Source organism: Ixodes scapularis, unplaced genomic scaffold (assembly GCF_016920785.2).
Source record: "Ixodes scapularis isolate PalLabHiFi unplaced genomic scaffold, ASM1692078v2 PGA_scaffold4__175_contigs__length_147842914, whole genome shotgun sequence".
Classification (NCBI taxonomy): Eukaryota; Metazoa; Arthropoda; class Arachnida; order Ixodida; family Ixodidae; genus Ixodes; species Ixodes scapularis.
In genome coordinates this window covers 117774752-117787830 of record NW_024609879.1, presented here as the reverse complement: position 1 = coordinate 117787830, position 13079 = coordinate 117774752, and the positions used below count along the sequence as shown (strand labels likewise).

The 13079-nt window shown below is 42.2% G+C and overlaps 1 protein-coding gene across 1 annotated transcript in view; it reads left to right on the top strand.

Moving 5' to 3' along the window:
- Positions 1-13079, top strand: part of LOC115316102 (venom metalloproteinase antarease-like TtrivMP_A) — a 58127-nt gene that overhangs the window by 32254 nt on the left and 12794 nt on the right. The window contains exons 6-10 of the mRNA XM_040212640.1: positions 245-313; positions 389-537; positions 2238-2287; positions 5858-5969; positions 7889-8053. Of these exons, the coding sequence (XP_040068574.1) occupies positions 245-313; positions 389-537; positions 2238-2287; positions 5858-5969; positions 7889-8053 (545 nt within the window). The remainder of the gene's footprint in view (positions 1-244; positions 314-388; positions 538-2237; positions 2288-5857; positions 5970-7888; positions 8054-13079) is intronic.

The window sequence follows — 13079 nt, the reverse complement described above, 5'->3', positions numbered from 1 at the left end:
TTTGAGAGTTTTAATTAGGCATACGCTCTATGCGTTTTCTATCGTTATGTTCTAATTCGTTGTGAAATAATTATAGCAGCTTTTGTGCTTTAACATTAAGAAATATAGGCATATATCACGAATTAATTGTAAAATTTCGTATTGGTTAATTTTCTTCTTGATTACTGCAGACGAAATACACAAGGTACAGTTTCATTTCTGGAGACGTTTAATTGTCTCTTTCGGCTTTTTGTATAACTCGCAGGTTAACTTTCGATATGAGGACACGTCAGAACCAACGGTCCAGTTTCTCCTCACCACTGTTGAAGTAGCGGTACGTGCCCACCTACTATATACTACCTTAATATAGCCAATGGCTTGTAAATTTTTATTTTTATTTTCTTTTCAGCTGGACGACATTCTTCATACGTTTTATGGACCTGATGTTGACTGCACTTCGTGTCCTAGCAAAATGTACCTAAACCCTGAACAAACACTTGAAATGATGGCATCAATGTATGGAAGCAATGAAGAGGATGTTGTCGTCCTTGTAACATCGTAAGAACAAGCTAAATATTACGCAATATCCTATCTTCTATCAACCGGAACTTGGAAAGGTCAAGAAATCATATTTTTCAAATAAAGGATTTGAATTTAAAATAAAATTATGAAATTGCACAGAACATTTACTCTACCTTACCAATTCTCGATGCGACGTTCATCTCTGCTATGGCCGTGCCGCTACAGCGCTTCACATCCGTTGTTCCGGTCTTAAAGAATGCACGTCCTGCCACTGTTATTTTGAAACAAGTTTGATAACACATGAAGAATGTAATAGTAAATGGCAAGTAACTCCTGTATTTTTGTTTTCATGGAGGTTCATTTGGCATTTTTCTAACGTTGCTTGAGCCATCTGGAGCCTTGGTGTTATTGGCTGTTGACACTGGCGCTAACCCGGAGAAAGTGAGAGCCAGTAAATCAGACGACATTAAGCATCCTGGCCAAGGTGCAGGATGTGGCAGCGCGCATACGTCAATATAATGAAAGAAAGCACAGTAATATTACATGTCTCCTGCAAAGCAAAGTTATAACTAAACACGTTGCAACATAAAATAACGACTGCCCGAATATAATGTGCTTCAGAATTTGATTAAAAATCGGATATTCGCTACACATGATGTAGTGTCACCAAAATGCACCGCGTGCAACAACGCAGGTGTTACTATGTGCTTGCGGTGGCTTACTAATTTTGACGACGCTACACGTAGATCGGTCCCCTTACTCGATCAGTCTCTGCTCCGCACCGGGGATACCTTTCACCGTACAAGAGCCCCGGCAGCGCTTCAGAATAAACATGGCAGTTCCCCACATGGGGTAACATAGGGACCCATACCCCAAGGGGCCCCGCCGAAGAGCGAAGGAGGCGACCTTGAACCAGTTGTCTGATCGTACGCAAAATTTGTCCGCAGCTAACTTCGCGATGGATTATTCAGTTTTATAAGGTGTATATATTTGTAGAAACAACATCAAATTTATATACAGTCGTATGACCCCTCAAGCTGACTCTTCAGAGGATTTCAGTGAAGAAGAAATAATTAATAATGAATGTATACTTCGAGGATCTTTCATATGAATGTGTTGTGAACTTGAGGTGTTTAACGTTCATCAAGCGTGCATATTTTCTGCCATTCTGCTAGTATTTTCGTTCTGTCAGGAAAGTGTCTAAGATGAACTATTTATTAAAAAAATAAGCAAAAAAGTGGGTTGAAACCTTGTTGGTTACTTTTCAGTTCAGGCGCTTGTATCGTGCTGATCATCCGCCATTCGAAGACAAATTACATTATCTCCTGAGATGGTGTGAATAAAAAATATTTAAAAAAGCAAACTAAAATAATAAAATAGTTATTTAATTATATATTTATTTAATTCCATCCTTTCTCTGTGACTTCGAGTCAAAATAAGCTTCTTGTCAATATAAACGTACATCTTATTTACACTGCGTGACACTGTTAGCGCGAACAAGCGACGTCGGCTTGCTCAGCTTTTCTTCTGACACAAACAGTGTGTCATCAGAGTTAATACTGTAGAGCAAAGTGCTAATTTGTGGAACTGATATAAGTGGTAAAATGTACGGCCCGTCAATACCCTTAAAAGGTAGGCCGCAAAAAAAGCTTTAATTTAGTGTTCGTCCTGCTAACAGTCTCACGCCTTGGTCAAGAAAATAGTCGTGCAAGTTAAACATGTGTTCTTACTTTCAGGATGGATATGGCGGACAAAGATTTCGGTGTTATTTCAAATATTGTAATGGGTGAGCACAGTTTTTTCTTGTTTGACATGACTCGGAGTCGTTTTTTTTTTATTATTTGACATGACTCATTTCATTTTTAATACTTTGTCTCAGCAGGAAGTTAACAAGTTCATACTCCTGGTCCGCTGGACACTTCCAGTCAACAGCAGCTTTAATTATGGGCAACTTTTATACGTTCTGGGGTTAACGTGTTGTTGCTGTATATGGAAAGATTAACAAACATAGCCTCATATAATCTTTTAATATAAACCGGAGGTCTACTAAAAAACGCGATGTTGGCGATTTTACATTGTTGTTAACTTTGCCGACAAAATATGTATATATGTTCAAGACATATTCTTTCCTTTCGGCCGCAACCATTCGAACCTCCTAGTTTGGTGCCCGGAACGCGGGTATTTATACTCCGTTTCACGCCAAGCCCATCGCGCTGGATGCTACGAGCTGGTGGGACCGATCAAACACTGTCAAAAGCGCACCAACATTGAGCTAGTGATGTTTATGAACATGTTTTATAATGGCCAAATCAATCTTTAACATTGATCAATCAAACGAAATCTAAAACGCATGTTTTTTTTTACAATGTTTGAATGGTGGCATTAGCTCATAGCGTCAGTTGTGTCCGGAGGTAAAGTGAAACGATGTATACGTGAACCACGGGTAACCTTCTCTTCCTTCTGCGAAGACATGCACCCGTTACTTCAGAAAAGCAATTAATTACAGTTACATTTACTCGACGTAAAACTTAATGAATTACCGCCCCAAATTACTTCCCGTAATAAGTAATTGATTAATTACTTCGTTACTTTACTGGACTACCTCTGCCGTTCTCCAAGGAAACACGAAACGACACTATATATTGCATGTTTGAGGGGGGAAATTTTGGGCCCCATGAAAATTTAAACAAAAGTACAGCAGATTCAGTACCATCTACGCATCATTCTGGGTTTATAATTTTAGGAGAATGAATCTAAAACGTCTTAAAGGACTTAAACAGGTGCTCAAGATAAACGAGCCTTGCGCTGTATACAGCCGTGACAGAACTAAATCTCATGAACATGCGCCGAATGCACTTGGGCGGTGGAAGCACGCACACCGTTCTTATTAATTCGAGTTTGGCATCGGTGAGCTTCAAAACACGATTCCCCTGAAGGTATGGGTTTTCTGTGCTTGCTACATGTTGCCTAAATAGGGGCTGATTTACATACTAAAACGGACTGGCTGTGAGACCAAGATGCGGTACCTGCCTTTCTGTACACTTCAAGGGCTCCTGCTTGATGACGGTTGTTATCCGACCGAATGACCCACTTGATCTTCTTTGTTGATCACCAAACCTATCAGAAGTAACAAATCAAACGAAATAATAATGCACGATCTGTCAGCCGATCTGATTTCGCAGTTTAGAAATTATTAAAATAAAGCACAGCTTTCAGTGAACAGGACGCCTCCACGTCTTTCACGCGTGTACAGGCGGCTTCTCAACTCCAGTCTCCAAGTGAGTCACTGTTTATTCTCAGAAACCTCGGGCTGCATTTCCTTTCCCTAAAATATGTCTAAGTTCCCGCAGGCTCAGTTGGCTGAATCTGCTGACGAGGACCCTAGCATTCTCGTGTCTGAGAATACGGGTTCAGCTTGGATGTCCCATGACATGTTGTTGTGCTCCGTGGCCAGCTTATTGCCTGCTGTCCAAAACCGGGGCTTAAACTGACAGCAGGGTTGATGCTAGTTTTTTTTTATGTTCCATTAAACTGCTGCATCCCACCCCTCATGTTTTTGCCCTACGCATCCGCTAGTGCAAAGTCAAGTGACAGAACCCAGATAGCTGGTTGGTCCAGCCAGTATTGAGCATTCGCAGTGCTCTCATAGATGAACACGGTCGAGGTCTTTATTAGAACTCCCTCTCTGTCTACGGGGTGAGCGTGTATAGGCAGAAACATCGACAAGCAAAGAATGGTTTCGTGCGAAAAAAAAAAGATTTTGCTGGTCAAGTCGCAGAGGGGTGGGGAGGAAAGAAGGAAAGTGTAGGAGGGCAGGGGAAGAAAGGGAGCCGACATATGCATCACGGTCGCTGTGTCCACGGTCCCACTCGACACGAACCACACGCGACGGTTTTATTGTCCCTTCGTTTTCTGTTCTTTTGTACGCTCGAAGACGTCCGTTCGTTTTCCAAGAAGTTGAAGCCCGTTGCCTTATGTAGACACAGTCGAATCCTCTCAGCCTGGCTGACCGTACGAACGAGTCGAGAAGCGGGCTCTGGCTGGGCTGTCGTGCCCCCCCCCCCCCCCTTTTTCCGTGAATTCCTTTCCCTCACCAGCACTCTCTTCATGACCAAACCCTCGTCTTGTGTTACCATGCTAAAGGCGCGAAGGCCGTTGCATCCCTCTTCTTTCCACTCTATTTCTCCCTCTTTTGGGACGGGAGAATTATAACGAGTAATTTAAGAAATTGGTTACTGAAAAAATAATGATTACCTTCCAAATTACATTTCCAAAAACATAACAGGTTAATTACTAAATTACAAGAAAAGTAATTAATTACGAGTAATCCCGTTACTTGTCACGGTTTACTTCCAAGTCTTCTTTCGCGTAAGTCCTAACGGCTGACAAATTTATTTGAGCTTTGAGGACGCCGTGCTCATCTCCCGGCATATTAGTGAAATAAGGCAATATTACAACAAAAAAAAAAAGTATTTTTCTTTACAAAGTAAGAACCGCGTTTGCTTCCTATCTTCTTTTAGAAAGGAAACAACGTTCTTCACTCAGAACAGGGAAACGTAATTTCTCCCTCGCTTTCACATTATTATTGCGACTACGAATCGAGTGAATCGAGCTGGATAAGGCTTAACAGTGACGCTACGCGTATTGTCGACCTTGAGGCGAAACGCTCCAGCGATTCAACCAAAAGCAGTTAGCAGTGTTATCAACGGGCAAGTAACCCACGTCACTGGCAGCCTCCCGGTGTCTGTGATAAACAGTCCTCCCTAGAAACGAGATCTGCCGATTAACCCTCATTAAAACAAGTCTGCACTTAGGGACAAGCTAATAAAAAAAATGCACGCCATCTTTGTGCATAATAGTTATTGCTAGAACCGAATTACCGCGCAGACAAGAGCGTGAACTGTCATTATTAGCACAGTTTTTTTTTCTAGTTAAATAGGTCGTTCTTGATATCTTTTTTTGCACTAAACCATTCGGGGTGCTTCGAGAAAAAATTATTTGATGCATTCCCGACCGTACGAAACATAGGTGCAAGGTGTTCAAGCATACGTCTGAAACATTGGTCGCCACGAGTATACACTCTCAAGCTTCATGTGGAACATGAAAGATATATCCTTGACTGTACCACGTAAAACGTTATTTAACGTTTTCTTTTTTTTTTGACTGATCTGGCGGACAGTACACCGATCTGTGCCTGCCCGATCAAAATTACTTGCACTTTTTATTGGCCATCCTTTTTTCTAAGTGTAGAAAAAGGCGAAAATCCAAGGAAAACTCCTCGGGAAAAATGACAAATAGCTCGCCTGCACAACTAATACATGGTTCAAGACAACGTTACCCAATTTTATTTTTTTAGGCCTGGCGAAAATTAATGGTCTCTGCAGCGTGGGAGAACGCGTTGCAATTGTGGAAGATCAACCACACACATACTCTTTCACTCGACTTATCGCACATGAACTGGCACATACGTAAGTATAAATTTATCTACTGACTACTAATAATAGAATTCAGGATTAAGAGTAACATTTGCCATTTGACATAAATTAACATAATGACTCGCGCAAACTATACCTGGCACAACCTTTCGCAGCAATGTACCTAAAGTTACGGAGCAGAAGCGTCACATGAACATGAGACATAAGGTAGTTCACGAAAATATTGGGTTGGCTTTTATTTAGCAACTCAGAAGTATTTTGAAATGATATAATTCAAGTTCTGCTCTGCAATTACGCTACATCTTTAAGTGGCGGGTGTCAACAGAACGACTTACATTGTTTCAGCTTTGCGTTAACGACATACAGTACAGAAATATGGGTGTTCTTTCTTGTTTATATGCTTGCTGTTGTTTCAACTTTATATTTTGGGGTAGAAGCAATTTATAACTTGAATTTCAATAAACAAACTTGAAACCGGATTGCCTAGGGGTTGTTTTAAACGTCATTTGTGTCGCATTTAGGGAGATATATTCTGCATGCTGCCAGGTTGCTGCCCCGCCTATATTCGCAATGCAAAAGACGTTAAAAGACAACATTCTTCATAACGAACTTTCTAGTTGACTAAGTACCTTGAGAGTCTTAGTGTAGACAGGCGATTCGTTTGCAGAAAAAAACAAAAATCGAGGCAATTTAGGGGGTGAACTAAGGGCAAAATAGCAGGAGCGTAGGAGCAGCGTCCCTTAGCGTATTGGCTGCACTGCCGCTTAAGGTTTTCCCCAGTAATGGCCTAAATGAAGAAAACAGACGATTGCGGATATATGTGGCGCCCCCATGTGTGCTCGCGTGTTACGACAATCCCGTGTGCATCAAGTGGAAGTGTGCGCATAAATACGAGTTAATGTTGGTTTAATATTTTTGTGATTTCAGGACGTATGGAAGGCGTGTGATAACGTAACAACGTACATGTCCCCTTTGTTTTCTTTTTCATTTCAATTCCCCTTATGTTTTGAACTGTCAGTAATAAGAAAGAATGAATTGTGCGGCATCCAGAATATAAAAAGCGCCCGAGTTGGCTTTAGCGACCATGAGAACAGCCCCACGATTCCCCACACCGCGCGGTGCGTTCTGAAATAACAGATGTCTCAATGAATTTTTTGAAAACATCTATGTGGCATGTTGGTTCCGTATTCAACAAGCAATAACCGAGATTACCATTTGAAAAAAAAAAAATCTTACGCGACAGCAGCTTTACAGCACCAAACACTGGTCGGCTACTGCTACAAAAAATGGTACGTTCAAAATAGCAATAATGGAGTGCGTCCTTTTTTTAGCTATCGTAACGCGTTTGTTTTGAATTTCAGTACCTAGCTGCTAGCTGGTTTTGGAGCGAGTAAGTGACGATATTTAGTTAGGCATAGTTATAAACCCGAGACTGGGGATATGGACAAGGGACAAACACAGAACGACACGGACGAATCCCCAGTCCCCAGTCTCTCTCCCCAATCTCAGGTTTACAACTATGCTCAATTTACACCAGCTAGCCTGCACCCTCACCACTGCTTCATATTTAGTTACTTTTTTGAGTAACGTGTACATATCTGCTGAGCTCTAAATATAACTGAAGCACTGTTTAAAAGTAGCTATGTACAAGCAGACGACACAACGATCGAAAAACAGAGCGCACGCGCTCCCAAACGACCCGGGGACACGCGATGGCGCATGCGCGGCGCTGCTCGCGCATCCGCGGTGGATCCCGGCGTTCAAAATATGAGACCATTGCGATGCTCTTCTCAGCAAACGAAGCCTAGGCAGTTAGTCTAGGCTCCACCGGAGTGTCCAATTTTGGCGGTGATCGGATTTAAAGGAATGTGGAGTTCCACGTCTTTGATGCGCCATCAAATAACAACGAATTACTGTCTCGTACATTAGCTGAAGATTACAAATATTTGCAGGCTTGGAGCTACTCACGACGGGGATGAGACGGAGCTGGGTCCAGATGGAAATCCGGTCAACAACTGCAGCCGAAACGATGGATACCTCATGGCGCCTTATACTCTCGGAAGTAACAGAGGCCACTTCTCGAACTGCTCTATTCGACAGATTCGGGAATTTGTCAAGTAAGCGACATGCGGGACTCTTCATTTCACACCTTCGCAAGGCACCTCAGCAGCGCGAGGTTTATAGACACGTTAGCACCGACTAAATTGTGTATACAGCCTGCTCATTTCTGCAAGCCATTAATATTCTACTTTCGGAGAAATAATTTGCTTCAACGCTGTAGTTTACGTAGCTCTTTAAAAAAACTCCTGCATTGTTTTTCGTCTAAAATGATATCATGGGTGCAGTTAGGAAGGATAACAAAGCAATGTCTGTGAGGTTCATTTGGAATGGTGAGTTCGACGGAAGCGATACCAAGGGGATTAAGTAAAGTCGCATTCGCACTGCGAAGAGTGCCACCGTTCCAAGGAGTACAAACAAGTCTAAACATTTTGCGTACATCTTCACGAATGATTGAAATAATTAATGATCCAGTGTCAACAAGTGCCTTGAATCTTACCTTCTTAATGAAAACGTTTAATAAGTTGAATGTTGGCGTAGTCGGTGGGGGATGTCGAGGGAAAACAGAAGCAGCTGGACCCCATCTCGCTACCTCTACTAGTTTTCCCCATCGACGAACGACTTGGGGAAGGTCTGGTCAGCGCGTAGAGTAGAGCGGCGTCGGTATCCGGAAGAAGGGCTTCGGTCTCGAGCATTGCGACTGGAGGGTGATACCGATCGTCGTTGGTACCTGTGTGGGAGGTTGTCATCGTATTCGTTGTAAGAGGGCGGTTGGTTCGTGCCATAGAAGGTGGAGGGGTGAAAATCGGGAGTCCTTCTTGATATATCCGATATGCGGAGGCGACAGAAACGGGCAATATGGTCAGCTATTCCGCAATAAAAGCAGGTTGGTCGACGGATAACCGGGTATTTTTATTTTATTTTTTATTTATTTATGACATACTGCGGACCTAAATGGTCCAAGCAGGAGTGAATACAGATCGTAAAATACACGACAAAAAACAGTCTTCAACAAAAGATATCAAAAAAGGCCACTAGGTTAAAATATACAGTAAATAACAAATGCAAAAATACAGGACAAGAAGCTTCCAAGACCAAGATACACATTACCAGTAAAAAACCTATACGGTCATGAGGTAGGAAGAAGCAAGTGACTCAATGGGCAGGGAATTCCAGTCATTGATTGTTCTTGGAAAAAAGGAAAATTTGAAAAGATTGGTGCGAGCAAAGTACGGAGTCAGTGAATGTGGTTGGTGATGTCTGGTCTGTCTCGTAGCAATGGGTTTTAGATATGCATGGCGATTAATAGATAGCTTATCATTTGCAAGAAGAAACAGAAACTTTACCCTTGCTATTTGCCTTCGTTCCTGCAACAATTCAATTGTGTTTATCTGCATTAGAGAGGAGGGAGAATCTGATCGCTTGAACTTATCGTAAATGAATCTGACTGCCCGTCTTTGAACCCTTTCCAATTTAGTTATGTCTTTTTTGGTAAAGGGATCCCATACAACGCTGGCGTATTCCAGTTTAGGTCTCACAAGCGTGTTGAACGCTAACAATTTTACGTTAGGGGGTGTATTTTTCAACTTGTGTCTAATGAGGCCTAGCTTTCTAAAAGCAGCAGATGTAATGTTGTCGATGTGTCTTGACCAGCCCAAATGACTATCAATTGTCAGCCCTAGATACTTGTAATGGTCTACCTCAGAGACGTTAAAATCTTTTATTTTGTACTGAAAGGAGAGGTACTTCTTTTTGTTTGTGATTCTAAGAAAGACAGTTTTCTCGAGATTCAATTTCATTTTCCATTGGTAGCACCAGTCTTGTATAGAGTTTAAGCTTGAGTTAAGTGCGAGTTGGTCATTAGTACACAAAACATCTTTGAACAATACACAATCGTCCGCAAATAAACGAATGTTCACTCCTGGGTCCACAACAGAAACAATATCATTGACGTATATCAAGAACAATAGTGGCCCAAGGACACTTCCCTGGGGTACACCGGAAATCACATCAAGCATCTCTGAGCAACCAGAACCAACCTCGACATACTGTCTACGACCATGTAGATAGGATCCGATCCATTTAACGATGGCTGAGTCAAGACCAATACTTTCCAATTTAAAAAGCAGTTTACCATGTGGCACTCTGTCAAATGCCTTGCTGAAGTCTATGAATACGGCATCTATCTGACCAGATTTATTCAAAGTGGAGGCAAATTCGTGCACCGTGGTGACTAGCTGTGTCACTGTTGAATAGCCCTTTCGAAATCCATGTTGAAACTCGGTTATTAAGTTATTTTTATCAATGAAGTCAGTTACCATATTTGAAATTATATGTTCTAGTAACTTACACGATGTACACGTAAGCGAGATTGGCCTGTAGTTGCTCAGAGATAAGTGGTCTCCTTTTTTAAACACCGGCACAACACGTGCTAAGAGTCAATCATTCGGCAGAACTCCCGATAAAAATGACGTGCGGAATATCACTGTTAACAAGTGTGCTAAGGGTTCCGCGAAACGACGCAGAAAGGCATTGGGTATCTTATCAGGCCCAGGTGACTTTTTCGTTTTCAAGTTCAATAACATGGAAAATACGCCTGCAAGCGATATGCAATCAGCATTCAGGTAGGACCGCTCATGATTTTCACACTAGTACGTTTCAGCGTCAGAAAAAACTGACTGGAAGTATCCATTAAAATGACGAGCAATCACTATGGTGTCATCAATCACTGTACTGTCAACACATATTTGGTCGATGGGTTTTCTTTTGTTGCTTAGGTAGCTCCAAAACTTCTGAGGGTCGTTTTTAATAAAATTAGGCAGAGTATTAGAAAAATAATAATCACGAGACTGCTGAACGTGCCGTCCTAGCTCGTCCTGCATGTCCTGAAAGCGACCGTTGTTTCTACGTTTAGTTTTTTTAAGGCGTTTAATCCTTCGCTTTAAGTGAATTATTTTCCAATTCACCCAGGGGTGAGCCCTATTAACACGCTTTTTCTAACTGGGGACAAAGTTATCCAAACAGTAGTTGCAAATAACCTTAAATTTGTTCCATAAAACTTGCACGTCTGAGTCGTTAAAACTATCAAGTGCCAAATCCAGATAGTCCAGAATACACTCATCATTGGACTTTGAGAAGTCTTTAATTTTCTTAACTACACTTTTCCGTTCAGGTGACTCTTTCGCTAAAGTACAACAGAAATAAACAAGTTTATGATCCGAGATCCCCCTCTCGACACTGACCGTATAATCAGATAAGCATCTACTAACAAAAACGAGATCAAGGATAGAGCAGCTCGAGCCCTGCTCTCGCGTGTTTTCGGTTACAACCTGCCGTAGATCATAGGCAAACATAGTGTCAAGAACAATCTCACTGTCCTGACATGAGTTAGCGGACAAATTGGCCCAATCAAAACCCGGAAGGCTGAAGTCCCCAACAACTGCAAGTTTATTGTTCCTGTATGAGGATATGTGGTTGTACAGTTGGTTTAGGAAGTCTGGTTGAGAATTGGGAGGTCTATAAACAGCGTACAAGATAATTGTGTTACCCCAGCAATTCAGCTTTAAACATAAGCTTTCATGCTCTTCAATCTGGGCGGTCTCTGCGGAATATGCTGTAGGATGGTGGAATGATACTATCATTATTAATGTCCTCGTGCAACCATGTTTCCGTTATTACCGTAATATGGGGATCATAATTCAATAAGAGAAGTTCCAGTTGGTTAACCTTGTTCACAATGCTCCGTGCATTTATGTTTAAAATGCGGAGTTGCTTTGATTCTGGAGTACATGGGCGTCATTCATTCGAACGTGGTTGTAATTTTGGCAGCTGAACACGGGAGTTTGCGACGTCATCCGAGATATACCAGTCATCATTTATACGTAGCTTGTCATGTACCAAAACACTTTTTTCCCTTGGTCCTTATCGGTCTTAGCGCTCAACCAAAGTGCCCGACGTTTTGCTAACGTGCTTGGTGAATAGTCGTTGCAAATGGATATCCGTGTATTTTTTAATTTTTTGGCATTGCGAAGTATTGCTTGTTTTTCGTTATAGTCCTGAAAGAACAAGATGACAGGCCTTTTGTTACTAGGTTTACCGAGCCTGTGAATCCTTGAAATGGAAGTGCAAGTTACACCTAGTATGCCATTCAGGACCTCTGTGATCACTTTACTCTTAAGCTGTGCTTCCGTTTCATCTTCTGTTTCTGCTATCCCGTAAACGACTAGATTTGATCGACGGCTCCGATCCTCGAGATCTGTAATTTTCTGAGTTTGAAAAAGAACAGTCCTTTCAAGATTTACGAGGCTACTTTCCAGCGCCTGAACTCGTTCCGTTTTCTGCCTGAGCTCGTGAAGAATTTTGTCAAATTCAACAAACCTGGCGTTAATTCCGCTTATCATGACTTCAGTTTTACTTTGTTGTGTTTTAACTCTGTAATTTCTTTGTGGATTGCACTCTGTCCGTTCATTATTTGTTGAAACATCTCCTCAGTCGTGGGGCCAGGATTGGTCTCGACATCACCGCAAACAAGTAATGTGCATGCATAGAAACAATCATACGCAATGTCAATACAAGTTTGTGGGCATGGCACAACAATGAGCATGAGAGTATTGCTCGCAAAAAGAGAGGTTTTGTGACCAACCTGTATAAAAGAGAGCGTTGTCTTAGTTGACATCGTGCTCTTGTCGCTTTCGCCGAGCCCACTGAAGATGAATTCCTGGGTTAGTCCTTTTGTAGGCGTTGAAGCACTTGACGTCACGAACCCAGAGGGCAGCACTTCTGCGACTGGCGATTGTAGGGACACTTGGTCATCGTTGGCGGCTTGCTTGTCGCTTCCACACGTGCTGTAGTCGATCGGTGCTCCAAGATAAGAACAGAGCAGGGCCTGTATAAAAAAGAGCTTTGTCTTAGTTGACATCGTGCTCTTGTCGCTTTCGCCGAGCCCACTGGCGAAAGTGGTAGTAGGGCTGTGACCATGGGCGTTGAGTCCCGAGTTCTGGAAGTATCTTGACTGTTGTGGAATCTGTTCTGGCTCGAAGGTGTAACATGGTGCCGAGGTCGTAGCACATACCGTCTGAGCGTGTG